General features: G+C 40.5%; 1 protein-coding gene and 1 non-coding gene across 5 annotated transcripts; one reads left to right on the forward strand and one right to left on the reverse strand.

Moving 5' to 3' along the window:
* Nucleotides 1–511: 511 nt before the first annotated feature.
* Nucleotides 512–27,271, forward strand: LOC133259251 (dihydrodiol dehydrogenase 3-like). 4 transcript variants are annotated; one of them, XM_061436497.1, is made up of 9 exons: nt 525–744; nt 3,715–3,882; nt 4,186–4,302; nt 5,531–5,608; nt 6,040–6,162; nt 6,970–7,079; nt 7,944–8,109; nt 9,957–10,039; nt 12,076–12,287. In XM_061436497.1, exons 1-9 carry the CDS (start codon nt 661–663, stop codon nt 12,116–12,118), a joined length of 972 nt encoding a protein of 323 aa, XP_061292481.1. In that variant the 5' UTR covers nt 525–660; the 3' UTR covers nt 12,119–12,287. The 4 variants fall into 4 exon arrangements, 3 of the variants coding, with proteins under 3 accessions (XP_061292482.1, XP_061292483.1, XP_061292481.1); XM_061436498.1 differs by lacking the exons at nt 5,531–5,608; nt 6,040–6,162; nt 6,970–7,079; ... (1 more) ...; nt 9,957–10,039; nt 12,076–12,287 and adding exons at nt 26,658–26,735; nt 27,156–27,271 and having other exon boundaries at nt 512–744; XR_009740330.1 differs by lacking the exons at nt 6,040–6,162; nt 6,970–7,079; nt 7,944–8,109; nt 9,957–10,039; nt 12,076–12,287 and adding an exon at nt 4,668–4,760 and having other exon boundaries at nt 517–744; nt 5,531–5,609.
* TRNAS-GGA (transfer RNA serine (anticodon GGA)) lies at nt 24,402–24,473 on the reverse strand. The gene has a single exon. It is a non-coding gene; the product is annotated as a tRNA-Ser (tRNA).
* Nucleotides 27,272–27,843: the final 572 nt, after the last annotated feature.

Genomic DNA, 27,843 nt, shown 5'->3' on the forward strand with positions numbered 1-27,843 from the left:
ATTATGAGAGTACTATTAAAGTTACATAATTAAGTACAAGGTATGATCACTCAGAGTTTGCACACTGCACATGATATCCTAAAACTATTAATAATTAACCTCCAATAAGCACTTTGGCAAAATGTCTGGTTTCCATATCATGTTCAGGATTTCACCAGTCAGGTCTGTAAAGCATAATAATCTTGCTGGTGGAAAATGAAAAAAGGCAAATTTATTTTCATTTGAAGTTTTGATTCTTTATTAAAGGGTAACATTTTCAGAAATGCTTATTAAACACTTTTGGATTGTGTAATTTGAGTATGCATGTATGTTTGTACTGTAAGACTTGTTTCAACTGATGTTTGATCGAGATTGGCTTTGTAATAGAAAAATAAAAAATATTGCTCTTGTGGAAGTTTCTAGTCTAAAATATGGTCAATAATTATTCAGCACATATCATCATTATATAATAGTGTTTTACTGCTAAAAAAAAAAAAAAAGCAAACAAGCTAACTGATTTCAATCCTGTTCTTACTCAATGGGCACTGGTTTAATCATGCTCCTCCTACAATATATCTGCTAACATTGGATGGTGCAGCTGGGGTGTTACCTTCCTGTTATTCCTAACCTGTGAAGGAAGAAGAAAAACATCAGTCTGCTTACTCCAAGGAGAAATAGGCAATGGATCCCAAAAGCCAGAGAGTGAAACTTAATGACGGCCACTTCATTCCTGTCCTGGGATTTGGAACCTATGCACCTCTAGAGGTAACAGTAGCAGTTGTAGGTCGAGATATAAGTAGTAGTGGATGCAACATGAGTGAAAAGGACTTGGGTTGTCAAGCACTGAGCTCCTGTGCAACTCTGGGAGGATCACATTGTTCCATTAACCAGGCCAGAACCATGCCCTATTAAAGAGGAGAAAACATTCAGTCTTCACTCTGCATCAGGGTATGAAACTGTGCTCACCTGTAGATTACTCTGGGTCTGGGTTCCCCTCCAGTTTCTGTCTCTTTTCCAGCTTGGCACAAGAGGTGAGACTTGGCTGTCAAGATCACTGTCAGCTGCTTTCCTTTGTGGGTGACTGCAGTTGCAAGGTTTCTCTGTACGTTTTATTAGTTCAAGAGCTCTTTCCTGCTTCCAATAATACATGACCCAGAGAAGTATTTGAGGTGGAAGATCCTGAAGATGAAGTGACTGAAAACTAATGGGAGAGAACTGCTTTTCTACTGTGGGATACCTGCTTGGTGCCAGGCAAGAAACACTCCAGCTGTGTTTTGCCTTGTGCTTCTGTTTCTGCTTGAAAACTTCTGATGGGAATCTTAGTATCACTTGAGGGGATAAGATACAACCTTATAGGCCAGGTTTTGTAATGTATCCTGGGGTTTTGTAATGTGATTTTATTAGAGTATAGTCTGCAGTGCTTGGTCAAAGAGGGGTTAATGGACAAGTCTCTGGACTGCAAGCCAGAAAGTTTTCTATTTTGTCTTTAGAATAGATGTGACAAGGGACTGGACTTATACTTTGAGGCTTACTATTCTAATTTATAAAATGAAAAAATTATTAAGAGACATTTTTCAGACAGAAGACAGAATTTGTTTACTTCATAGAGCACATTGGGTTGAGGGGAGGAAAGGGACAGGGCTGTTACTGAAGCTCATGGGCTCATTCCCAGATACATCCCCGAAAGTGAACATCACTCAGTCGTGTCTGACTCTTTGCGATCCCATCTACTGTACAGTCCATGGAATTCTCCAGGCCAGAATACTGGAGTGGGTAGCCTTTCCCTTCTCCAGGGGATCTTCCTATCCCAGGGATCGAACCCAGGTCCCCTGCATTGCAGGCAGATTCTGTACCATCTGAGCCACCAGGGAAGCCCATTCCCAAATGTCCATGCATTTAAGAAAAATCAGAACTAGACTCAGCAGAACTGTGTTATACCAATTATCTACCTCCTTGAAATGGGAAAGATTCTGAATCACATAAAAAGAAATGGAATATTATTGAGCACTGAAGACAAAGTTAATCCATTTGCAATCACAAGTGAAGTAAGCCAGAAATAGAAAGACAAATACTGAATGATCTCTTTGTAGGTGGAATCTAAAATAGTGGTACTCATAGAAGAGAGAGTAGAGGTATGGTGAGCAGAAGCTGGTGACAAGCCTGGGAATAATGGAAAGATGTTGGTCAAGGGTACAACCTTCTGTTATAAGAGGCATAATTCTGGAGACCTGATGTACAGCAAGTTGACTATAGTTAAAAATAATGGGCTATATCTTGAGATTTTGTAGAGACTAGATCTATATCTTATTACAAGCACTTCTAAAAGGTAGCTATGTGAGGTGATGGTGTTAACTAGCTTGCTTGTGGTAATTATTAAGAATGGATACTTATATGAGTAAGTACAATCCTGAGAAATGCCAGGCTGGATGAAGCTTAAGCTGGAATCAAGATTGACTTGGGAAATATCAGTAACCTTATATATGCAAACGACACCACCCTAATGGCAGAAAGTGAAGAGAAATTAAACAGCCTCTTGATGAAGGTGAAAGTGGAGAGTGAAAAACCTGGCTTACAACTCCACATTTGAAAAACTATGATCATGGCATCCTGTCCCACAACTTTATGGCAAATAGATGGGGAAACAATGGAAACTGAGAGACTCTTTTTTTTTTTTGTCTCCAAAATTACTGTGAATGGTGTGTAGCCAGGAAATTAAAAGACACTTGCTCCTTGGAAGAATAGCTATAACAAACTTGGACAGCGTATTAAAAAGCAGAGACATTACTTTGCCCACAAAGGTCCATATTGTCAAAGCTATGGTTTTTCCAGTAGTCATGTTTGTGTATGGATGTAAGTGCTGGACCATAAAGAAGGCTGTGCACCAGAGAATTGATGCATTTGAACAGTGATGTTGGAGAAGACTCTTGAGAGTCTCTTGGACAGCCAGCAGATCAAACTAGTCAATCCTTGAGGAAATCAAACTTGAATATTCCTTGGAATGACTGATGCTAAAGCTGAAGCTCCAGTACTTTGACTACTTGATGCTAGTGACAACTCATGGGAAAACACCCTGATTCTGGGAAAGATTTAGAGCAAGAGGAGAAGGAGGGGACAGAGGATGAGAAGGTTTGATGGCATCACTCTCTCGATGGACATGAGTTTGAGCAAACTCTGGGAGATGGTGAAGAACAGGGAAACCTGGAGTGCTGCTGTCCACGGGGTTGCAAAGTCAGACATGTGAATAACAAGAATAACTTATATGAGAATATCACATTGTACACCTTGAAAAGATACATTTTTTTGGGGGTGTATTCTGTGTGGCTTCATTGGTAGATAGACGTCTCAGAAGCTTTCACCTTGGTTCTTGATACTTTTACCAGGCACCTTGTAACTTTGATCATTTTGCTTCAAACACCTCACATTATAAATCATATTCATGACTACAACATTTTGTTGAGTCCTTTGAGTTCTTTCATCAAGTCACTGAACCTAAAGGTGATTTTGCCATCCTCTGATACCAGCAATCAGCCACTGATCACTTGAAGTTGAAGGGTTCCTGGGTAGTGTTCATTTAATTACTTATTAGGAATGTTAAGGGAAACTGTCAGGGGTTCATCACTATACATACAGAACTAACCAAGGACACAGAAAAAAGTTGATTTTTGGAAAGATCAAAGCTTGTGCCTAGCCATATCTTATGTGGATATTCAACTTCTACCTTTGTTGGTTATGTAGGTTGCTAAGAAGGAAGCTCTGGAATTCACCCCATTCGCTATAGAGGTTGGGTTCCGCCATATTGACTGTGCTCATGCTTACCAAAATGAAGAGGAGATTGGCCAGGTCATTCGAAGCAAGATTGCAGATGGCACTGTGAAGAGAGAAGACATATTCTGCACTTCAAAGGTACTGTGTGTATTGTGTGTGTGCACGTGTGCAAGTGATTGTGCCCAGATGACAATTACATAATAGGATCCTTTGGTGGAGTTGTTTGGGGAACTATGCTTACTGGTATATTCCTAAAGTATTAGAGTTCCCTGGTGGTTCAGTGTGCTTGGTGCTTTACTGCCATGAGCCGGGATTCCATCCTTGGTAGGGAAAGTAATATCCCACAAGCCTCAAAAAAAAAAAAAAGAAAGAAAGAAAGAAAGAAAGAAAAAAATTACCTTGTGTATTATTAATGCAACTTTCATTCTTTAACCTCTACAGCTTTGGTTGACTTCCCTTCGACCAGAGTTGGTCCGACCAGCCTTGGAAAAGTCACTGAAAAATCTTCAACTGGACTATGTCGATCTCTATATTATGCATTATCCAATGGCTCTGAAGGTTAGAAATTTGTGTGATCACATCAATGTTATATCTTGTGTTAGAATGTGTATCAACTTGCATGGATAGTTGAATAAAGATTTCCCTTAGTAGGTTGAAAGGATGATTATACTAGAGTAGAATCCCCCAAATAATCCTTTGTGATATTTTTACTGAGTTTTTTGAAAGGAGTTAATAATCTGAGGCTCTGCCTGAAAAGTTAAAGGAAATAAAAATCGGCCAGTTCTGCACACAGTCCTTGTTATGACTCCTGAGTGTCTGGGGATTTCATGAACCAAGAGTTTGGTACAGCTGTGGTGAGCATGACACTGCCTTACATTGAACATGATGAGTTAATCTTGTTTTTACTCTTTTGAGTTGAGCAGATTTGGTGGTGCTTCCTCTGGGTGAGTCAAACCTCTTAACTGTATAGGAAATTGGGAGACATTGCCTACACTCTTGCCTGTCTTCACGATGAGGTTTGTAGACTGCACTTAGCCATTAAGAATGATGGTTTACTTAGAACTGTTGATTTCAAGTTACAGAAATAAACTCAAGCTATTAATGCAGAATCACTTAGTGGACTATGTAGATGGCAAGTCTCAGACACAGAGAGTTTTGAGGATTTGCAGCAGTGTTCAGAAATGTCTCCTTTCTTCTATCCCTTATCAGGACATTACTCATGATTTACTTTATTTTTTACTGAACATTTTCCATTGGAAGCAAATATGACCTTGGGGCAGTTTGAGGCTCATGGTCATGACTATTTGAGAGCATGTGTGGATTGTCCACATTCCATATCCACCTGAAGATAGCCTTGCTGGTTCCCATGCCTGCCCTAGGGCGCCTGATGCTCAGAGGGGAAAGAAAGTCTGATATCTAGCCATATGAAGACGGCAGTTTTTATTCTGGAAATTATGTCATGTAACTTACTGCCATTCCCAGTCCAGAAAAGGATTTCAAAATAGGCAAGTACAAGGAGCAGACAAAATTCAGAGAAGTCACTATGAGTCCCTTTTAGGACCTAGAAAAATTGTATTTATTACAACATATATTGAGTGTAAGAGTTTGGAATAAGCCTCCTTCCTAAAGGAGGCTGACAACTCTATATGTGTAAATCACTTTGCAAATATTAATATTTAGAAATTCGTGAACCTACCTGATGGGGGTTTACTCCCTGGTGCCTGGCAGTCTGTAAATGCAGAGAAATTATTTTGTGACATGTCTAAAATGACTCCTTCTATTCCAGCCAGGGGAGGAATTATTTCCAAAAGATGAAAATGGAAAACTGATATTTGACTCAGTGGATTTCTGTCGCACGTGGGAGGTGAGTCTGGGGAGGAGAGAACCAGGGGAGGAGCCAGAAGAGGGGGAACTCCCTTTATTTCTTCCACCCGTGAGAATGGGCTGTGGACCATCAGACTCATCAGTTCATGAATCTAAGGGCATGGATGCTGGGGTTGTGTGGAGGAAACCATTGCTTAAATGGTCACAGAGAGGAATGGAGGAGGAGATTTTGGGACAGTGTAGACAGGTATCTTTTCCCTCCCGTGTGATATATCTTCTCTGGAGTTTTTCTAAGGCGGGGGCAGGAGTTTTTCTTTTTATATCATGACCTTCTTCCCAGTTTTTCTTCTTGATAGTCAAAGGTAATTCTTGATGGATGAGTGTGATTACTGATGCTTTTCAGCATTTATTCTTATTCTATTGCCCATTCCAAGTGACTGTTCATGACTGTTCACCACCCCTCCCTCCCAGGCCCTGGAGAAGTGTAAGGATGCAGGGCTGGCCAAGTCCATTGGGGTGTCCAACTTCAACCACAAACAGCTGGAGAGGATCCTGAACAAGCCAGGGCTAAAGTATAAGCCTGTCTGCAACCAGGTGAGCAGCTCTGCTCCTCTCCCTCCTGCTCTTCAGAACCTCCTTCTTGCCCTGGAGCCTGATGTCTGTCTTTCCTCCCCTCCTGTTCATCTGACCTTTGTGGGTCAGAGGATTCTAGAGAGCAGAGCCTCTCTGGATGGTGTGAATAGAATCTGTAGCAGTATCTCTGCTTGACAGTCTGGGTGGAAAAGGTGGGATGCCTTCCTTCTAAACTGTGGGTAGAACTCAGAACTAGAGGAAGGAGGCATTTCCCTGAGATGAAAGGATAAGCCGATGGAGGGAAAAGTGCCCTGAAGAGAACTGCATACAGGAAGGAAGATGATGAAAACATGGAATCAGAAGTAAATTAATAAAGAGTCAAAACAGCTGAGATGGATTTTAAGGGTTTGTGTGGGGTTCTGGTGTCTGAATTCTTGGTCTAGTTGTTTCAGCATTTATGAGTCTTAAACAGGGAGCATGGTTCAGAAAAATGTGTTGGGGGTGATGAAAATCATCCAGGTTAGAGGGTGAAGTTAAAGGTTCAAGGTGATACTAGTAAATTATGAAATATTTACTCAGGAACATCTACTCAAATGTAGAGCGCAGCTTTTGATTACTGAATATTGGACTGGTTCTCCCATCCATGTCTATCATAAAATTAACTGTATAAATACACTTTTCTCTGTTTCTCTGTAAATGTTGACATTTCCCATTTTCATTTAATGTTCTAGTCTTCCCTTTAGCCTTTGAAAACTTTTAATCTTTCTCTGTCATATTAGTATTGCCTTTGCATATAATCTGACACTCTTCTCTTTGGGCATTCTACAGGTGGAATGTCACCCTTATCTCAACCAGAGCAAACTGTTGGATTTCTGCAAGTCACATGAAATTGTTCTTGTTGCCTATGCTGGTCTGGGATCCCAACGAGTAAAAGAATGGTATTGAATCCTAATGAAGACATCTGGGAGTTTCCCTGAAATTCAATTTTTGATGAAACAATTTAAATAACACAGTACTCAGAAAACTCTCATAGGCAGAGGGGAGAGAGAGGTGGGATGAAATTAATCCTTCTCTTTTATCTTCCCATCACCCAGACAATTTTTATACATTGTATTGACTTGTAGACTCATCAATAACAAATGCCTGCATTGAAATCTATATATAATCCCCCAGTTGAGACCAGGGACACAAGCTGATGTAATTATTTACTTATTAATTATTAACACATTTGTAAAAATAGATGTTGCAAGCCTCACTTAGCTCATATCTAAAATTTGGATAATATGTAACTGCTTGGTATATGATGATAGAAGAAATTTCAATTTGAAGCATTTCTGTGAACATCCTAAAAAAATAATGATGAAATAAATGTCTCTTATTTTTGAGACTACTCAATTTTTATCAATGCCTTAAAAAGTGAAATTTATAAAGAATTCCTGGGCTTTCCCTACTGTTTCTCTATTCATGCCCTTGCCTGCAGAAGAAAAACATCCCCAGAGAATTAAAGAAAATAATCCACAATTTGGCATTCTGGTCTCAACTCAATAATGCACCCAAATCACCTGCAGAGCTCTGTAAACACAGAATGGGAAATGACTCAGTTGAGGTTCTGATTCAGTTTGTCTTCAGCTCAGCCATGGAATTTATATTTCTAAAAAGATTCCAAGTGATGCTGATGCTGCTGGTCCCTGGACCAGACTTTGGGAAGCACTGGTCTAGAGTGGACCTACTTGGTCTGTTTGAGGAGCCTCTTTAGAAACTGCTTGGTCTCAGCTCCTCAGCATTTCTGAAATTCCTTCCAGGGTGAACCAGAACCACCCCGTTCTCCTGGAGGACCCGGTTCTCTCTGCCATTGCCCAAAAGCACAAGAAAACGGCAGCTCTGGTTGCCCTTCGCTACCAGATACAACGTGGAGTTGTGGTTCTGGCCAAGGGCAACAACAAGAAGTGGATCAAAGAGAACATGCAGGTGATGAGCAGGGCTGTGGGCAGAGGGCTTCTAAGGAAAATATCATAGTTTCTCTGTTTTCAATTGATAAAATTGCATCATGTGATTTTTCTTAGACTGTTTGAACTGCTCTAACAAAACACTACAGGCTGAGTGGCTGTGAAAAAAATTAAATTTGTTTCTCACAGTTGTGAAGCTGTATATCTGAGATCAGGGTCCGTGTGCTTGGGTGAGGGCTCTCCTCCAGGTCACAGGCTTCTCCTTGTATCTTTACATGTTGGAGGGGAAACAGAGCTCTCTCAAATCTCTTATATGAATATGATATTCTTGAAATCTCATTTGTGATGGCTCTGCCATCATAACCTACTCCTCCGTCAAAGGCTCCATTTTTAACACCATAACATGTGAATTTGGGGGCAGAAAAATTATCTTTAACTTCCAAAGCATTGTGGTTTTATTTAGTATTTCCCTGAGTACTAATAGGCTTTCATCTTCATACATTTAATCTTTTTGAGTTTCTGTCTTTGTGAAGTTCCTCTTAATGACTTTGTCCACTTTAGCTAGGTTGTTTCTCTTTTGATTTACTTGTAGGGGACCATTATTGTGCCCTTAGCTGTACAGGAAACTCTCCCCAGTTTCAGGATTTAATGCAGAGTTCATGTATGTATCTCTGAATCTGTGGTTTGAAAATCAGCCTGCCCTCAGCTAAGCTCTTGTCCTCCAGGCTGGGCTCTTTTGTGCATTTGCAGTTCAGTGCTGAGCAGCTCGGGAGTTCTGCTTTAGCAGGTGGATGTGGCTCTTGTTGGAGGAGCCTGAAGACTTCTCTGTATAGTTTTTATTGGCTAGAATAAGGCCACTAACCTAGTCTTCTTTTCAGCACAGTGATATGATTCTCAGTCAGTGAGTGGGGAGAAAAACCTCTTCCTTTGGGGTCACAAAGAGTCAGACATACTAAGTGACTGAATAACAAAAACAACTGTCCATTTCCACATTTTCATTGTCAACTCTGCCACATATCAAGTGTCCATAAGTGCATTTCTGCCCACTCTTTTCTATTTAACGATTTCTGTACTGTGTTACTGAAGTAAAAAATAGGTTTTGCTTTTCAGTATGGTACTTTCTTCTATTTTAAGGATGTCTTGGCTGTTTTTGACTAGCTCTTCTCTTATTTAAAATTCAGTACCACTATACCAACTTTCACAACAGAATATGTGTTTAAGTCTTTGGTTCATGTTGCATTGAAACAAGAGATCACTTCGGAGAAAATGAATTTCTCTACAAAATTAAGCTTTCCATTTCCTTGTTATGATGTGAATTTTTAATAATTTGTTGTTCCTTAATGTTCAAACACTTCTCATAACTTTCTCCAGGAAGGCATATACATAAAGTTTTTTTTAGATTCAGTCATAGATAATGAGTAGTTTGATATCAAATTCCTGAACAGGCTTTCTCAGGGGAGCCTCCTTCCCGCATTGCTTCAGGTGAATGCTGTCACCCTTAGGGTATGTTGGTGAGAGGCAATCAGTCTAATGTCAACTCAGGTTCAGGTATCAAGTCAGGTGTGTCTAAAAGCAGTGTGTTTGGGAAAAAAACGATTTTAGATTTCTTGTTTTTTGTCTCAAGTGATTCACTTAGAAAGATAAGCGACTGATGCGCTGTAATGTTTGTGAGGTGGACAGAGAAGAAGGTGTGGGAAGGAGAGGTGAGAACTCAGCAGAAGGTCCCAGGCTTATTCATCTGGAAACTGAGGACAAACATGTCTTCCCTGTCCCCTCTTTCTGTCTCCATCCAGCTGGAAAGTCCTCCAGTCCCCAGGGGTAGGCCAGCTCCTTGGGGGAGAGGTCAATGTGATTCTTCTTTTCTTCCAGGTGTTTGACTTTGAACTGACTCCAGAAGACATGAAAGCAATCGATGGCCTCAACAGAAATATAAGATATTACGAACTTCACCTGTAAGTGACTTGCCGATGTTTCCCACAAATACTGTTTTCTGTAGCAGGCAGGTCAGCAGGAGAGCTTAGCTTTTTAAAAGCTTAAACCTAGGAAAACAGTGTTGATTTCTAGAGTAGGAGTAAACTAGGGGCTTCCTGCAGTCCTCAGACCAGAGGTTTCCTCCAGGGCTCTGTCTCTGACCAAGAGAAATGTGATGGGGCCCAGGCCAGCCCATCAATAAAATCACTGAGTTGACATCGTGATGAATTCACTACTTTGTGCCCCTAATTCCTGTGCCTGGTGTACCTGCTTTCAAGGCTTAGGGACCCAGGAAACACAGAGGGCAAGGTGCCTGCAGCCCTGTATTCTTTCAGGGTCCTGTGAACATGTTTAATGTCTATTTCTTTCTACATCAGTGGAAAATTATTATATTAATAATAACTGTATAGTAATGAATCCATCATGAATTGCATTCAAGTTTTGTTGTTGTTATTTAGTCACTCAGTCATTTCCAACTCTTGGTATCCCATGGACTGTAGCCTGCCAGGCTTCTCTGCCCCTGGGATTTCCCAGGCAAGAATACTGAAGTGAGGTGCCATTTCCTTCTCCAGGTGATCTTGCTGACTCAGGGATCAAACCCATGTCTCCTGCTTTGCAGGTGGATCTTTACCACTGAGCCACCTCGGAAGCCCACAATCATGTTAACCCCAACACAACTCTAAAATGTACTGTAGATGTTTTTTTTTTTTTTTTTTTTTTTTTATGGAGGAGGGCCCTAGAAAGGCCAACATCTATCAGTGCTACGATGTCACATGGGCCTGCCCTACCCTGTCCCCTAAGTGTCTGGTGGACATTCTCCCTAATGGACATTTCTTCACCAAGACACCATCTGCTTCCTACAAATCGATCACTTTACTGCCCTTTCTTCCCTATTACAACTCCCATGTCTTCATCTTTGTTATCCACAAAACTGAATTACAACTAGATCATGAGCTTAATTGACCCTCCAGTGAGTGACTGCTTAGCAGGACACACTCAGGTAAGATCATCTGAGTCTCTGCGGTTTCTTGAGTCAAGACTCACGCCATTGTTATATTTGTCCATCAGGTGTCCATCCCCTGGGGAGCCCCTACCCTCTTGATTTTGAATTAGTCACTAACATTGAATTCCAGCTGCCCAGTTACTGCAGGAAGATGTCAGGATTGAAGGGACAGAGGGCTAATCATACAGGGAGATGTTGGAAGGGAGTTTAGAGAGAAGGGAATACAAATTATTGGTGAAACGAAGATTTTGTTTCCAGTGAAAGGTTTCAAAACTCTCCCTATTGTTTTTATAGCTATCATGCTTCTGATAAAAGACATGAAAATTGAGAAAAAGGTGGTTAGTTACTTTTCTGTACTCTGTGTGGGCTCAAGTAATGACCTGAGCCAGGCTCCTCGTACTTGGAATTGCTCAGAAGGCACTCTTTTATGAGTCAAATTGAAAAAGACAAATTCTGAAAGAAAAGTAGAAACATAGGGAAAATGAAAAAGCAGTAATAGTAATTACTGCATAACCAATGTTTGACTAAATTAAAAAGGTAATGATCCCACTTTGAGCTGTATGCTTATTCAGGTGCGCATGGTAGCCTCCTATAGATGACAATTTCCTTACTGGAGGTACTCTGTATTTTTGGAGTGCTCAGTATTTGCTTATCCATGAATGTGTGGTAAAGGGCAGCTAATTTGTTCACCTTTTCATCAACTAGGGACTGAAGAAGTTCTATCTGTGTTTGAAAGGACCTCCACAGTTAGCCCTAAGTCTTGTGCTCTCATATAAATTGTAACCTGAATCCAACTACCTGTCACTGTGGAGTGAATATCACACGTGAATGTTGGGACTGGATGTGCAGGTGCCGTGTGCACATGGAGCAGACACCTGCAGGTGTGCTTTTCGGGGGAGAACGAGGGACATATTTCTAGATTTAGAGTTTTAGCCCACCCTGACCACATTCACAGAATAATGTTCTTTATGACAACAAGGCTGATTTAATAAATGAATCATTCTTCTCTTTCAGTGGTGTCAGTCATCCTGAGTTTCCATTCTCTGAAGAATATTGATTCTCAGCTCTCACCGTGGTTCTTTGAGAATGTCTTGCTTCTAGGGTGGTGAAGAAGATCTTGTACTTGGTGGAGGTGCTTAAATGAAGTGTCAGAATTTTGAAAGGTTGCTTTTCCTTTTAAAACATTTAACACTTTATGAAACAATAAAGACTTCAAAGTAAGAATACTATTTTTTCTGATAATTAAGGTTATACATATAAATTACAGAAAATTAGGAAATAGAAGGCAAAGGATTGAAAACTAAATAAGCTGTGATTAACCATTTTAATAATACTTTTGTGCATTTTTCTGTGCAAATGTGAGTGGTTTTTTATTTACAAAGAGAAGTAGTCATCAATCTACACGTTGTATATTTATTTTTTAACTTAGCATAATTATCTTGGTAAGCTAAAAATACCATTTACAAATCCAGCATTATATTTTGCTTACTGTAAGGCAGCAAATCTTATTCATTTAATTTCTTAATCGTTTGCCTAGGAATTGTTTTATCAATAGATATTAATTAAAATGAGACATTCTTGAGTTGATAGTCTAGTGGAGGCTGAGCCTGTGAACAAAATCAGGAGTATTTAGCTGTAAGAAATGGGCAAGTGCCTGTAGGAGATATTTCTACACAATCTCTCCCATTTCTGTACAGCTGTTAGACAGAGGAGCCAACTACACTTCATCCCACACAACTTTCATTTGTACAAGAAAGAGCCTTGAAACATAGTGATAGTGCTCCCTGCATTTCTCTGGAACAGAAAATGCTGGTCAAGGAAGTATGAGTATTCATATAATATTTAAGGGCCAGCAAGTCAGCTGATGTGGGTGGAGTTTAGTGAGGTGGAGAGAAGGCCAGAGAGCCAGTGGGGCCAGGAGGTCTGTGTCATGTAGATTTTTGAAAGGACTTTACTCTGAGAGAAATGGAGAATTACATTTTGGGTTTTGAGCATAGTAGTTACATGAGCTGATTTTTTTAAAAAGTCACTCGGTAGAGGAACAGGATGGCAGATGAGTAGGTGGACATGGAGTATATCTCTCTCCTCGGATACCCCAGGAATACACCTTCAGACACAGAAGTGCATACAGAACACCAGCTGACAGCGGACAGGAGGACCTGACCAGTGGAAAAGAATATATGGAACCACACAAAACTCCGTAGGATGAAGGAACTAGAGGGAAAAACTGGAGTGTTAGTAGGACTGAACCTGCCCTCAGCGAATGGGGGAACTGAAGCAGGAGTCCAATCCCCACAGCGGGGCAACTGTCTGAGTCAGAGGAGAAGCATTTAAGGCTGAGTGTGAAGTAGTTGATCTGTGGCAGCCTGAATAGAATGATAATCAGATAGTTCTTGCTGCAGCCATACACACCCTGGACAGGGATGCAAGTCCCCTAGAAGATGCAGTGGCTGGGAGCTGGAGCTTAGGTATTGTGGAGCAATCCCAGGGCAAGGGCTGCTGTGGAGAGACACATGAGGGGATGTGAGGGAGGAGTCTGTGGTGGGAAATGCCAAGTCACGCACAGGGGATGGAGCCATCACCATAGCCTCTCTCTCCCCACACACCAGCATGCGCAGCTGAACAATAGAGAGACTGACCCATCAAGCACCTGAGGCAGGGAACTACAGAGGAGGACCCCACTCGGAGTGCCCCTTTAAGTGCCTCATGTGCCGATTTACAGAATAGGACCCCACCCTGGGGCAGGGTGTGGCACCGGGAAGGGGGCCCTCTATGTGGCTGATGCATGGAACAACAGGGAAGGACCCCAAGCAAGGGAGCCCTCTAAGTGCCTGAGAGGGCCGGAGCTATGGACAAAGAGTCGCCAAAGAGGCCTTCTGATGGCTAGGTACCAGAGACTTGAAAAAAGACTCTGATAGGGTCAATACTCCAGTGGCTCAGGCAGTCCGTGTCCCTGAACATTTGGTGCCACCATAGTCCCCATGACCCAAGCAGCTGTGCTACCTTCATGTTCAACCCCCACTGGGGAAGAACTGTCACAGGCAAAAAAAAAAGTCTTGTGTCTATGCACATGGGGTCTCTTCGGTCGTGTCCAACTCTCTGCCATCCTGTGGACTGTGGCCTGCCAGGCTTTTCTATCAGGAGGCTCTCCAGGCAAGAATACTGGAGTGTATTGGACAATACAGGTTGCCATACCCTTCTAGAGCACTATATTTCCTGATGCTTTAGCTGCCAACTCCTCTGAGTACCCGGTACTGCCAGAATCCCTGCAACCCAAACAGCTACACCACCTCCACACCTGGCCCTCACTGGGACAAACCCAAGTTCTCCAGGGCAGCCTTAGGAGCAAACCCCAGTGGATGACCCACATGTAGAGGTGGAAATAAAACCACAATTGAAATCCAGGGGCAGTGTGGCTAAGGAAGAGGACCCAAAACCTTCCCACCAGTTGTACAAGTTGTACAAGTTAAATCCACACAATCAACTATGCAGAATCTGTGTTTATGGAATATATAAAAGGACATTGAGAGATCCCACAAAAGAAAACGCACTAGTTCTGATAGCTGTGGACATTGGAGGCAAGAACACACAGGAGTAGGAACAGATTAGAATCTGAACTGCCCCCACAGCAGGTCCAGAAACCGGCACAGTGTTGGGGGGGGGATCCTAGGGAGGTGAGGTGGACTGTAATTCAAAGAGAAGGAAAGGATCCTGACAGCAGTGACTCAAGAAAAACATTTACTATTCTCGTTTTTACTTGCTGTATAGTTTCTTATGTATCTTTTGTATTTTTTTCCTCCCCCCCACCCCCATTGTAGTTGCTGATTTTATTGGCACTATGAAATCTAGTTAAGCTTTTGAGGTTTGTTTTTTTTTTTTTTTAATCACACTTTTTATTGTTGTTATAAACCTCTGCCTCTATGTTGGGCCTTTGCAGCTCTGTGGAGTTTTCTTTTTTGTTGTTTTGTTTTTTCATTCCTCTTCCTTTTTTGTTTTTCTCTTAAAAATTTTTTTAACTTTAATTTTTTAAAACCTTCCTTTGTTTGCTTTTCCTACTGTTCTTTCCCCCTAGCAGTTAATCTTTAATATATATAAATCTTTTTTATCTACCTCTGTTTAGCTTTGCATATCTATTCTTTCTTTCTTTTCTATCTCTCCTTTCCTCTCAACATATTTGTTAGTTTTGTTTTCATTGTTTTATTCCCCACTTGGCGCCTTGCTTTAGTTTAGTTTTCCAGTTTGTGCTTTCATTAGTTTTGTTCTTAACTGGTAGATATCATTTTTGGTATCCTTTGTTCTCTGAGTCAGTCGATCGTACTTTATTTTTGTTGGACTCTCTTGATTTTGCTTATGGATGTATATGTATATGTGTATATTCCATCATTTTAATTATTATTTGCCTGATTTTGTAATTCTCATTTGTCTGGAGTTCATCTTTGGTTTCCTATTTTTGAGTATGTGCTTTAATCTCACTTAATGCCATAACAAACCACTTGTGGAGTCTTTGTTCCTGACCAGAGATCGAACCCTGAGCCTCTGGCGTGGAAGTACTGATCCAAGACCCTAGACTACCAGAGAACTAATCCTAGGAAGTATAAAATAGTCAGAACTCCCACAAAGGAAATCACTTGAATACAAGACCTGGCATCACCCAACCACCAGTAGCACCCTGTGCAGGACACCTCATCCAAACAACAAACAAAACAAAAATACAAACCTAATCATCAGCAAACAGGATTACCACCTCACTCAGCCTTGCCCATCAGAGGAAAAATAAACAAACAACAAAAAAATAGCATAAATCTCACCCTATATGACGCTTACACAAATCATTGCACCAACCTTGGCGGTGGGTGGGGGGAGGGGTGCGGGGGGCGGGGAAGAAACCAAAAGGAAGAAAGAATTCAACCTTGAAGCCTAGGAAAAGGAAACCTCAAGCACAATAAGTTAAAAAAAAGAATGAAAAGGCAGAGAAACAGTGCACAAATGAAGGAACAAACTAGAAACACAGAAGTCCAAATAAATGAAGATGAAATAGGCAAACCACCTGAAAAGGAATTCAGAATAATGATAGTAAAAATGACACAAAACCTTAAAAACGGAATGGAGAAAATGTACGAATCAATTAACAAAGACCTAGAAGAATTAAAGAATAATCATACAGAGACAAACAACACAATTATTGAAATTAAAAATATTCTAGAAGGAATCAATAGCAGCATATATGAAGCAGAGAACGAATCCATGAGCTGGAAGATAAAATGGTGGAAATAACTCCTGAAGAGCAGAATAAAGTAAAAAGAATGAAAAGAACTGAGGATAGTCTCAGAGACCTCTGGAACAATATCAAATGCACCAAAATTCAAATTATAGGAGTCCCCAAAGAAGAAGAGAAAAGGAAAGTGTAAGAGAAACTTTTTGAAGAGATTATAGTTGAAAATTTCCCAGCATGGAAAAGGAAACAGTCAATTAAATTCAAGAATCACAAAGAGTCCCATACAGGATAAACCCAAGGAGAAACACATCAAGACACATACTAATTAAACTAACAAAGATTAAACACAAAGAAAAAATATTAAAAGCAGCAAGGGAAAAGCAACAAGTAACATACAAGGGAAACCCCATACATTTAACAGCTGATCTTGCAGCAGAAACTCTGCAGGCTAGAAGGGAATGGCAGAATATTTTTAAAGTACTGAAAGGGAAAAATCTACAACTAAGATTACTCTATGTGGAAAGGATCTCATTCAAGATTGATGGAGAAATCAAAAGCTTTTTAGACCAGCAAAAGTTAAGAGAATTCAGTACCACCAAACCAGCTTTACAACAAATGTTAAAGGGACTTCTATAGTCAAGAAATACAAGAGAAGAAAAAGATCTACAAAATCAAACCCTAACAATTAAGAAAATGGCAATAGGAACATATGTATCAATAATTACTTTAAACGTAAATGGATTAAATGCACCAACCAAAAGACACGGATTGGCTGAAGGGATACAAAAACAAGACCCATATATGTGTTGTCTACAAGAAACCTACTTCAGACCTCAAAACACATATAGACTGAAAGTGAGAGGATGGAGAAATATATTCCATGCAAATGGAAAGCAAAAGAAAGCTGGGGTAGCAATCCTCATATCATACAAAATGGACCTTAAAATAAAGAATATTTCAAGAGATAAGGAAGGACACTACATAATGATCAAGGGATCAATCCAAGAGGCAGACATAACAACTGTAAATGTCTATGCACCCAACATAGGAACACCTCAATACATAAGACAAACAGTAACAGACATAAAAGGAGAAATTGACAGTAACAGAATAATAGTAGGAGACTTTAACACCCACTAACTCCAATGGACAGATCATCAAAACAGAAAATTAATAAGGAAGCACGAGTCTTAAATGATACATGAGATGAGACGGATCTCATTGATATCTTCAGGATATTCCATATAAATGCAGAAGAATACACCTTCTTCTCAAGTGCACATCTTGGGTCACAAGTCACGTCTCAGTAAGTTTAAGAAAATTGAAATCGTATCAAGAATCTTTTCGACCACAGTGCTATGAGACTAGATATCAATTACAAGTAAAAAACTGTAAGAAACACAAACACATGGAAATTAAATAATACATTTCTAAATAACCAATAGGTTACTGAAGAAATCAAAAGGGAAATCAAAAGATTTCTAGAAAGAAATGACAATGAAACATGAGAACTCAAAACCTATGGGATGCAGGAAAAGCACTTCTAAGAGGGAAGTTTATAGGAAAACAATCCTACCTCAAGAAACAAGAAAAACTTCGAATAGACAACATAACTTTATACTTGAAACAACTGGAAAAAGAAGAACAACCCCCCCCCCCCCCGCCCCAGTTAGTAGAAGGAAAGAAGTTATACAGATCATAGCAGAAATAAATGAAAAAGAAATAAAAGAATCAATAGTAAAGATTAATATAACTAAAAGCTGATTCTTTGAGAAGATAAACAAAATTGAGGGCTATGGTTTTTCCAGTGGTCGTGTATGGATGCGAGAGTTGGACTTTGAAGAAAGCTGAGTGCTGAAGAATTGATGCTTTTGAACTGTGGTGTTGGAGAAGACTCTTTAGAGCCTCTTGGGCTGCAAGGAGATCCAGCCAGTCCATCCTAAAGGAGATCAGTCCTGGGTGTTCATTGGAAGGACTGATGCTGGAGCTGATGCTGGCCAATACTTTGGCCACCTGATGCGAAGAGCTGACTCATTTGAAAAGACCCTGATGCTGGGAAAGATTGAGGGCAGGAGGAGAAGGGGACGACAGAGGATGAGATGGCTGGATGGCATCACTGACTCGATGGACTTGAGTTTGGGTGAACTCTGGGTGTTGGTGATGGACAGGCAGGCCTGGCGTGCTGCAGTTCATGGGGTCGCAAAGAGTCAGACAGGACTGAGTGACTGAACTGAACTTAGCCAGACTCATCAAGAAAAAAAGAGAGAAAAATAAAATCAACAAAATTAGAAATGAAAAAGGAAAGGTTACAACAGACAGGGCAGAAATATAGAGGATTATAAGAGACTATTATGAACAATTATATGGCAATAGAATGGATAACCTGGAAGAAATGGACAGATTCTTAGAAAAGTTCAATCTTCCCAGACTGAACCAGGAAGAAATAGAAATTATGAACAACCCAATTACAAGCACTGAAATTGAAGCTGTGATCAAAAATTTCCAAAATAATAAAAGCCCAGGACCTGATGTCTTCACAGGAGAATTCTATCAAATATTTAGGGAAGAGCTAATGCCTATCCTTCTAAAACTATTTCAAAAAATTGCAGAGGAAGGAACACTTCCAAACTGATTCTATGAGGTCACCATCACCCTGATCTCAAAACCAGGCAAAGACAACACACAAAAAAGAAAACTACAGGCCAATATCACTGCTGATCATAGATGCAAAAATCCTCAACCAAATTTTAGCAAACAGACTTCAACAACAAATTAAAAAGCTCATACACCATGATCAAGTTTGGTTCATTCCAGGGATGCAAGCATTCTTCAGTATATGCAAGTCAATCAACGTGATACACCATATTAACAAATCGAAAGATAAAAACCATATGATAATCTCAATAGATGCAGAAAAAGCCTTTGACAAAATTCAGCACCCATCTATGATTAAAACTCTTCAAAAAGTGGGCATAGAAGGAACCTACCTCAACATAGTAAAGGCCATGTATGTAAAGCCTTCAGCTTTACATATAGTAAAGCCTTCAGCAAACATTATTCTCAGTGGTGAAAACTGAAAGCATTCCCCCTAAGATCAGGAACAAAACAAGGGTGTCCACTTTCACCACTATTATTCAACATAGTTTTGAAAGTCCTAGATACAGCATTCAGAATAAAAAGAAATAAAAAGAATTCAATCGGAAAAGAAGTAAAGCTCTCACTGTTTGCTGATGACATGATATTGTACATAGAAAACCCTAAAGATACTATCAGAAATTACTAGAGCTAATCAGTGAATTTAGCAAAATCAATACACAAAAATCATTTGCATTTCTATATACTAACAATGAAAAATCAGAAGGAGAAATTAAGGAATCAATCCCACTCACTATTCCAACAAAAAGAATAAATTATCTAGGAATAAACTTACCTAAGGAGACAAAATAATTGTACACAGAAAATTATAAGACACTGATGAAAGAAATCAAAGATGACATATCAGATGGAGAGACATTCCACGTTCCTGGATGTGAAGAATCAATATTGTGAAAATAAGTATACTACTAAACACAATCTACAGATTCAATGCAATCCCTATCAAATCACCAATGGCATTTTCCTAGAAAAACTAGAAGAAAAAATTTCACAGTTCATATGGAAACACAAAAGACCCCAAATAGTGAAAGCAGTCATGAGAAAGAAGAATGGAGCTGGAGGAATCAACCTTCCTGACTTCAGGTTATACTACAAAGCTACAGTCATCAAGACAGTATGGTACTGGCATAAAAACAGAAATATAGACCAATGGAATAAGATAGAAAGCCCAGAAATAAACTCATGTACCTATGGGTACCTTATTTTTGACAAAGGAGGCAAGAACATACAATGGGGCAAAGACAGCCTCTTCAATAAATGGTTCTGGGAAAACTTGACAGGCACATATAAAAGAATGAAGTTAGAACACTTCCTAACATGATACACAAAGATAAATTCCAGATGGATTAAAGACCTAAATGTAAGGCCGGAAACTGTAAAACTCTTAGAGGAAAACAGGTTGAAGACTCGATGACATAAAACAAAGCAAGATCCTGTATGACCCACCTCCTAGAGTAATAGAAATAAAAACAAAAGTAAACAAGTGGGACCTGAGTAAACTTAAAAGCTTTTGCACAGCAAAGGACATTATAAGCAAAGTGAAAAGTCAACCATCAGAATGGGAGAAAGTGAAAGTGAAAGTTGCTCAGTCGTGTCCGACACTTTGCGACCCCATGGATGGTATACTCCATGGAATTCTCCAGGCCAGAATACTGGAGTGGGTAGCTGTTCCATTCTCCAGGGGATCTTCCCAACCCAGGGATCAATCCAGGTCTCCTGCATTGCAGGCTGATTATTTACCAGCTGAGCCACAAGGGAAGCATCCCTATGAAATTAGGTGAAAATTATGTGTCTTGGTCTTGCAGGGGTGTCCATGTGTGGACGGGTCCCTGAGCAGTCTTTTTGCCCAGAGGACCTGGAGCAGAGCTGGAGCTGATGTTGGCAGGGTCACCCCTTCTCCAGGGCGTGCTGGCAGCTGGCAGCTGGCAGCTTGGTGGGAGGGGGAAAGAGAGGTTGCCCCAAAGCCAAGTATGAGCAGAGGTTTCTGTGCTCACTGGGTGTCCCGACCCTACTGGGCCATGTGGGTCCCAAGGTGCTGGGGCAGAACTCTGATGGAGGGGTCCAAACTCATTCCACCCCTTATAAGTGTGCACTGCCCCTCCTCACCCTTGCCCTGTCCAGATGTCTCTGTGTACGTTGCTGTGTATGTTGCTGTGTGTGTTCCTGTGTGTGTCTGTGTTCATAATTGGGTACCTGAAACAACAGGTAAAAATTTGGCTAGATTTGTTTTTTGTCGTGACTTTTCTTCATTAGTTTGCTCATCATGCTCATAGTCCTGGGATCAGCCCAACAGGAAAGCCGAGGGGTCTCAGTCATTTCTGAGTCATCATCGTGCCTGGCCCAAGAATGGCTTTCTGATTCCCGTAAATTTGACTGTTTTTTGAATGCCTTATGTCCCCCCAAACCACACCCCAGTTCTATTCAGGGTTTTATTAATACATGATCTAGTCTATATCTCCACCTTTATTCCTTTGTCCTTGAATCCCTGTGTGTGTGTGTGTGTATATATATATATATATATATATATATATTCCTCCTGTAGCTGTAATAGCCACTCCAGCTGCTCTTCAGTTTAAGTTTAGAGTTAAGTGGAACAGACGCCAGTCTCCAGACAGTACCCAGGTAGGTTGGAACATTACACATAAGGTTTCCTCTGATCATTCTGGTTTGAGGGAGGCAACTGGAACTGATCAAGACTGCACTGCCCAGGTAGGAGGAGGGTACAGGTGAATAATACACAATGAAATTTTTTTGTCATTCTGTTCTGGATTTTTCCTAGTTGCCTGTTCACTTTTTGTGCTATAGATCTTTGTTTGACTGTTTTACAGAGTTCCTATGAGGTTTTTCAGCTGCCTTCTCTTTCTTTTCTTGTCTTTCCACGGGAGACTTCAGTCCTCCCATCTCACCATTTTGCTGACATTGCTGAACATGTTAAATTTTATTTGTCTTCACAATATCCCCGTCTATAAGTGCATCACAATTTCCATTACTATTTCCAAATTTGTTGTATTTTGTTTATAGGTTTTTCTTTTATGAACAATGTGAACAGTTAGTAAATTATGTAAAATATGTGTCAGTTACATTATGAGAGTACTATTAGAGTTATATAACTAAGTACAATGTATAAACACTAGAGTCTCTTTGCACACTGCACAGGATATCCTAAAACTATTAATAATTAACTTCCAATAAGCTCTTTGCCAAAATTTCTGGTTTCCATATCATATTCAGGATTTCACCAGTCAGGTCCGTAAAGCATAATAATTTTGCTAGTGGAAAATGTAAAAAGGCAAATTTATTTTCATTTGAAGTTTTGATTCTTTATAAAGGGATTACATTTTCAAAAATGCTTATAAATGCTTTGAGATTGTGTGATTTGTGTATGTGTGTATGTTTGTACTGTAGATTGTTGTTTCAACTGATGTTTGATCGAGATTGGCTTTTTAATAGAAAAATAAAAAATATTGCTCTTGTGGAAGTTTTTAGTCTAAAATATGGTCAATAACTGTTCAGCTCATATCATCATTATATAATAATGTTCTACTGCAAGAAAAAAAAGCAAACAAGCTAACTGATTTCAATCCTGTTCTTACTCAATGGGCACTGGTTTAATCATGCTCCTCCTACAACATATCTGCTAACATTGGATGGTGCAGCTGGGGTGTTACCTTCCTGTTATTCCTAACCTGTGAAGGAAGAAGGAAAACATCAGTCTGCTTACTCCAAGGAGAAATAGGCAATGGATCCCAAAAGCCAGAGAGTGAAACTTAATGATGGCCACTTCATTCCTGTCCTGGGATTTGGAACCTATACACCTCCAGAAGTAACCTGGGTGGTTGTGGGTCAAGACATAAATAGTAGTGGATGTAACATGAGTGAAAGAGACTTGGGTTGTCAAGCACTGAGCTCCTGTGCAACTCTGGGAGGATCACATCATTCCACTTACGGGGCCAGAACCATGCCCTAGGAAAGAGGAGAGAGCATTCAGTCTTCACTCTGCATCAGGGTATGAAACTGTGCTCCCTGTAGATTACTCTGGGTCTGGGTTCCCCTCCAGTTTCTGTCTCTTTTCCAGCTTGGCAGAAGAGGTGAGACTCGGCTGTCAAGATCACTGACTGTCAGCTGCTTTCCTTTGTGGGTGACTGCAGTTGCAAGTTTTCTCTGTACATTTTATTAGTTTAAGAGCTCTTTCCTGCTTCCAATAATACAGGACCCAGAGAAGTATTTGAAGTGGAAGGTCCTGAAGATGAGATGACTGAAAATTAATGGAAGAGAATTGCTTTTCTACTGTGGGATACCTGCTTGGTGCCAGGCAAGAAACACTCCAGATGCTTTTTGCCTTGTGCTTCTGTTTCTGCTTGGAAACTTCTTCTGATGGGAACCATAGTATCACTAGAGGGGATAAGATGCAATCTTACAGGCCAGATTTTGTGATGTATCCTGGGGTTTTGTAATGTGTTTTTATTAAAGTATGGTCTGCAGTGCTTGGTCAAATAGGGGCTAGTGGACAAGTCTCTAGACTGGAAGCTAGAAAGTTTTCTATCTTGCGTTTAGAATAGATGTGACAAGGGACTGGACTTATACTTTGAGGCTCACTATTCTAATTTTTAAAATGGAAAAATTATTAAGAGACATTTTGCTGATAGAAGACAGAATTTGTTTACTTCGTAGAGCACACTGGGTTGAGGGGAGGAAAGTGAAAGGGCTGTTACTGAAGCTCATGGGCTCATTCCCAGGTACATCCCCAAAAGTGAATGTCACTCAGTCACGTTCGACTCTTTGCGATCCCATCTACTGTACAGTCCATGGAATTCTCCAGGCCAGAATACTGGAGTGGGTAGCCTTCCCCTTCTCCAGGGCATCTTCCCAACCCAGGGATTGAACCCAGGTCCCCTGCATTGCAGGCAGATTCTGTACCATCTGAGCCACCAGGGAAGCCCATTCCCAAATGTCCATGCATTTAAGAAAAACCAGAACTAGACCCAGCAGAACTGTGTTATACCAATTATCTACCTCCTTGAAATGGGAAAGATTTTGAATCACATAAAAAGAAATGGAATATTATTGAGCATTGAAGACAAAGTTAACCCATTTGCAATCACACAGAATAACTGGGAGAACATTAAGCTAAGTAAGCCAGAAATAGAAAGACAAATACTGCATGATATCCTTGTAGGTGGAATCCTAAATAGTGGTACTTGTAGAAGAGAGAGTAGAGGTATGGTGAGCAGAGGCTGATGACAAGACTGGGAAAAATGGAAAGATGTTAGTCAAGGGTACAGACCTTCAGTTATAAGATGCATAATTCTGGAGACCTGATGTACAGCAAGTTTGAAAGTGAAAGTGAAGTTGCTCAGTTGTGTCCAACTCATTGCGACCCTATGGACTGTAGCCTACCAGGCTCCTCCCTCCATGGGATTCTCCAGGCAAGAGTACTGGAGTGGGTTGCCATTGCCTTCTCCAGGGCATCTTCCCAACCCAGGGATTGAACCCGGGTATCCTGCATTCCAGGCAGACGCTTTAACCTCTGAGCCACCAGGGAAGCCCATAGTTAAAAATTATGGGTTATATCTTCAGATTTTGTAGAGACTAGATATAAATCTTCTTACAAGCACCTCCAAAAGGTAGCTATGTGAGGTAGTGCTTCTGTTTACTAGCTTGCTTGTGGTAATTATTAAGAGTGGATACTTACATGAGTAAGTACAATCCAGAGAAATGCCAGGCTGGATGAAGCTCAAGCTGGAATCAAGATTGCCGTGAAAAATATCAATAACCTCAGATGTGCAGATGACACCACCATAATGGCAGAAGTGAAGAGAAATTAAACAGCTTCTTGATGAAGATGAAAGTGGAAAGTGAAAAACCTGGCTTACATTGAAAAACTATGATTATGGCATCCTGTCCCATAACTTTATGGCAAATAGATGGGGAAACAATGGAAACAGTGACAGACTCTTTTTTTTTGGTCTCCAAAATTAATGTGAATGGATGTAGCCAGGAAATTAAAAGACACTTACTCCTTGGGAGAAAAGCTATAACAAACTTGGACAGTGTATTAAAAAGCAGAGACATTACTTTGCCCACAGAGGTCCATATTGTCAAAGCTATGGTTTTTCCAGTAGTCATGTTTGTGTATGGATGTAAGTGCTGGACCATAAAGAAGGCTGTGCACCAAAGAATTGATGCATTTGAACAGTGATGTTGGAGAAGACTCTTGAGAGTCCCTTGGACAGCCAGCAGATCAAACTAGTCAATCCTTGAGAAAATCAACCCTGAATATTCCTTGGAATGACTGATGCTAAAGCTGAAGCTCCAATACTTTGGCTACCTGATGCTAGTGATAACTCATGGGAAAACACCCTGATTCTGGGAAAGATTTAGAGCAAGAGGAGAAGGAGGGGACAGAGGATGAGAAGGTTTGATGGCATTACTCTCTCGATGGACATGAGTTTGAGCAAACTCTGGGAGATGGTGAAGAACAGGGAAACCGGAGTGCTGCTGTCCATGGGGTTGCAAACAGTCAGACACGACTAAGCAAGTAAATAACAAGAATAACCTATATGAGAATATCACATTGTACACCTTGAAAAGATACAGTCATTTTTTGGGGGGTGTATTCTGTGTGGCTTCACTGCTAGGTAGAAGTCTTAGAATCTTTTACCTTGGTTCTTGATACTTTACTAGGCACCTTGTAACTTTGATCATTTTGCTTCAAACACCTCACATTATAAATCATATTCATGACTACAACATTTTGTTGAGTCCTTTGAGTTCTTTCATCAAGTCACTGAACCTAAAGGTGGTTTTGCCATCCTCTGATACCAGCAATCCAGCCACTGGTCACCTGAAGTTGAAGGGTTCCTGGGTAGTGTTCATTTAATTACTTATTAGGAATGTTAAGGGAAACTGTCATGGGTTCATTACTACACATACAGAACTAATCAAAGACACAGAAAAAAGTTGATTCTTGGGAAGATCAAAGCTTGTGTCTAGCAATATCTTATGTGGATATTCAACTTCTACCTTTGTTGCTTATGTAGGTTGCTAAGAGGGATGCTCTGGAATTCACCCCATTCGCTATAGAGGTTGGGTTCCACCATATTGACTGTGCTCATGCCTACCAAAATGAATAGGAGATTGGCCAGGTCATTCAAAGCAAGCTTGAAGATGGCACTGTGAAGAGAGAAGACATATTCTGCACTTCAAAGGTACTGTGTGTATTGTGTGTGTGCACGTGTGCAAGTGATTGTGCCAATCACTTTTGACAATTACATAATAGGGTCCTTTGGTTAGGAGTTGTTTGCTGAACTATGCTTATTGGTATATTCCTAAAGTATTAGAGTTCCCTGGTGGTTCAGTGCTTAAGACTTGGTGCTTTACTGCCATGAGCCAAGATTCCATCCTTGGTCGGGGAAGTAATATCTCACAAACCATGCAGTAAGACAAAAAAAAAAAATTTACCTAGTTTATTATTAATCAACTTTCATTCTTTAACCTCTACAGCTTTGGTTAACTTCTACAGCTTTGGTTAACTTTGGTTAAGAGATTGGGATAAGCCTCCTTCCTAAAGGTATTGCTGACAACTCCATATATGCAAATCACTTTGCAAACACTGGTATTTAGAAATTTGTAAACCTACCTGATGGAGGTTTTATCCCTGGTGCCTGGCAACCTGGCTAAATGCAGATAAATTATTTTGTGACATAAATGACTGCTTCTATTCCAGCCAGGGGAGGAATTATCCCCCAAAGATGAAAATGGAAAACTGATATTTGACTCAGTGGATCTCTCTCGTATGTGGGAGGTGAGTCCAGGGAGGTGAGAACCAGGGGAGGAGTCAGCAGAGGGGGAACCTCCTTCATTTCTTCCACCTGTGAGAATGGGCTGTGGACCATCAGACTCAGAAGCTCATGAATCTAAGGGAATGGATGCTGGAGTTGTGTGGAGGAAACCATTGCTGAGATGTTCACAGAGAGGAACGGAGGAAGAGAATTTGGGACAGTTTAGACAGCCATCTTTTTCCTTCTATGTGATATGACTTCTCAGGAGTTTTTCTAAGGTGGGGCAGTAGTTTTTCTTTTTATATCATGACCTTCTTCCCAATTTTTCTTCTTGATAGTCAAGGGTAATTCTTGATGAATGAGTGTGATTACTGATGTTTTTCAGCATTAATTCTTGTTCTATTGCCCATTCCATGTGACTGTCCACCACCCCTCCCTCTCAGGTCTTGGAGATGTGTAAGGATACAGGCTGACCGAGTCCATTGGGGTGTCCAACTGCAACCACAAGCAGCTGGAGAAGATCCTGAACAAGCTGAGACTCAAGTACAAGTCTGTCTGCAACCAGGTGAGCAGCTCGGCTCCTCTCCCTCATGCTCTTCAGAACCTCCTTCTTGTCCTGGAGCCAGATGTCTGTCTATCCTCCCCTCCTGTTCATCAGACCTTTGTAGATAGATGATTCTAGAGAGTAGGGCCTCTATGGTGGTGTGAATAGAATCTATAACAGTATCCCTGTTTACAAAATTCTGGGTGGAAAAGTGGAATGCTTTCCTTCTAAACTGCGGGGAGAACCCAGAACTAGAGGAAGGAGGCATTTCCTTGAGATGAAAGGATGACCAGATGGAGGGGAAAGTGCCCTGGAGCAATCTGCATACAGGAAGGAAGATGAGGAAAACATGGAATCAGAAGTAAATTAATAAAGTAACAAATCAGCTGAGATGGGTGTTAAGAGTTTGTGTGGGGTTCTGATGTCTGAATTCTTGGTCTTGGTGTCTCAGCATTTAGGAGTCTTAAACAGGGAGCACAGTTCAGAAAAATGTGTTGCAGGTAATGAAAATCATCCAGTTTAGAGGGTGAAGTTAAAAGCTCAAGGTGATACTAACAATCTATGAACATTTACTCAGGAACATCTAC

Source organism: Bos javanicus, chromosome 13, assembly GCF_032452875.1.
Source record: "Bos javanicus breed banteng chromosome 13, ARS-OSU_banteng_1.0, whole genome shotgun sequence".
In the NCBI taxonomy this organism is placed as follows: domain Eukaryota; kingdom Metazoa; phylum Chordata; class Mammalia; order Artiodactyla; family Bovidae; genus Bos; species Bos javanicus.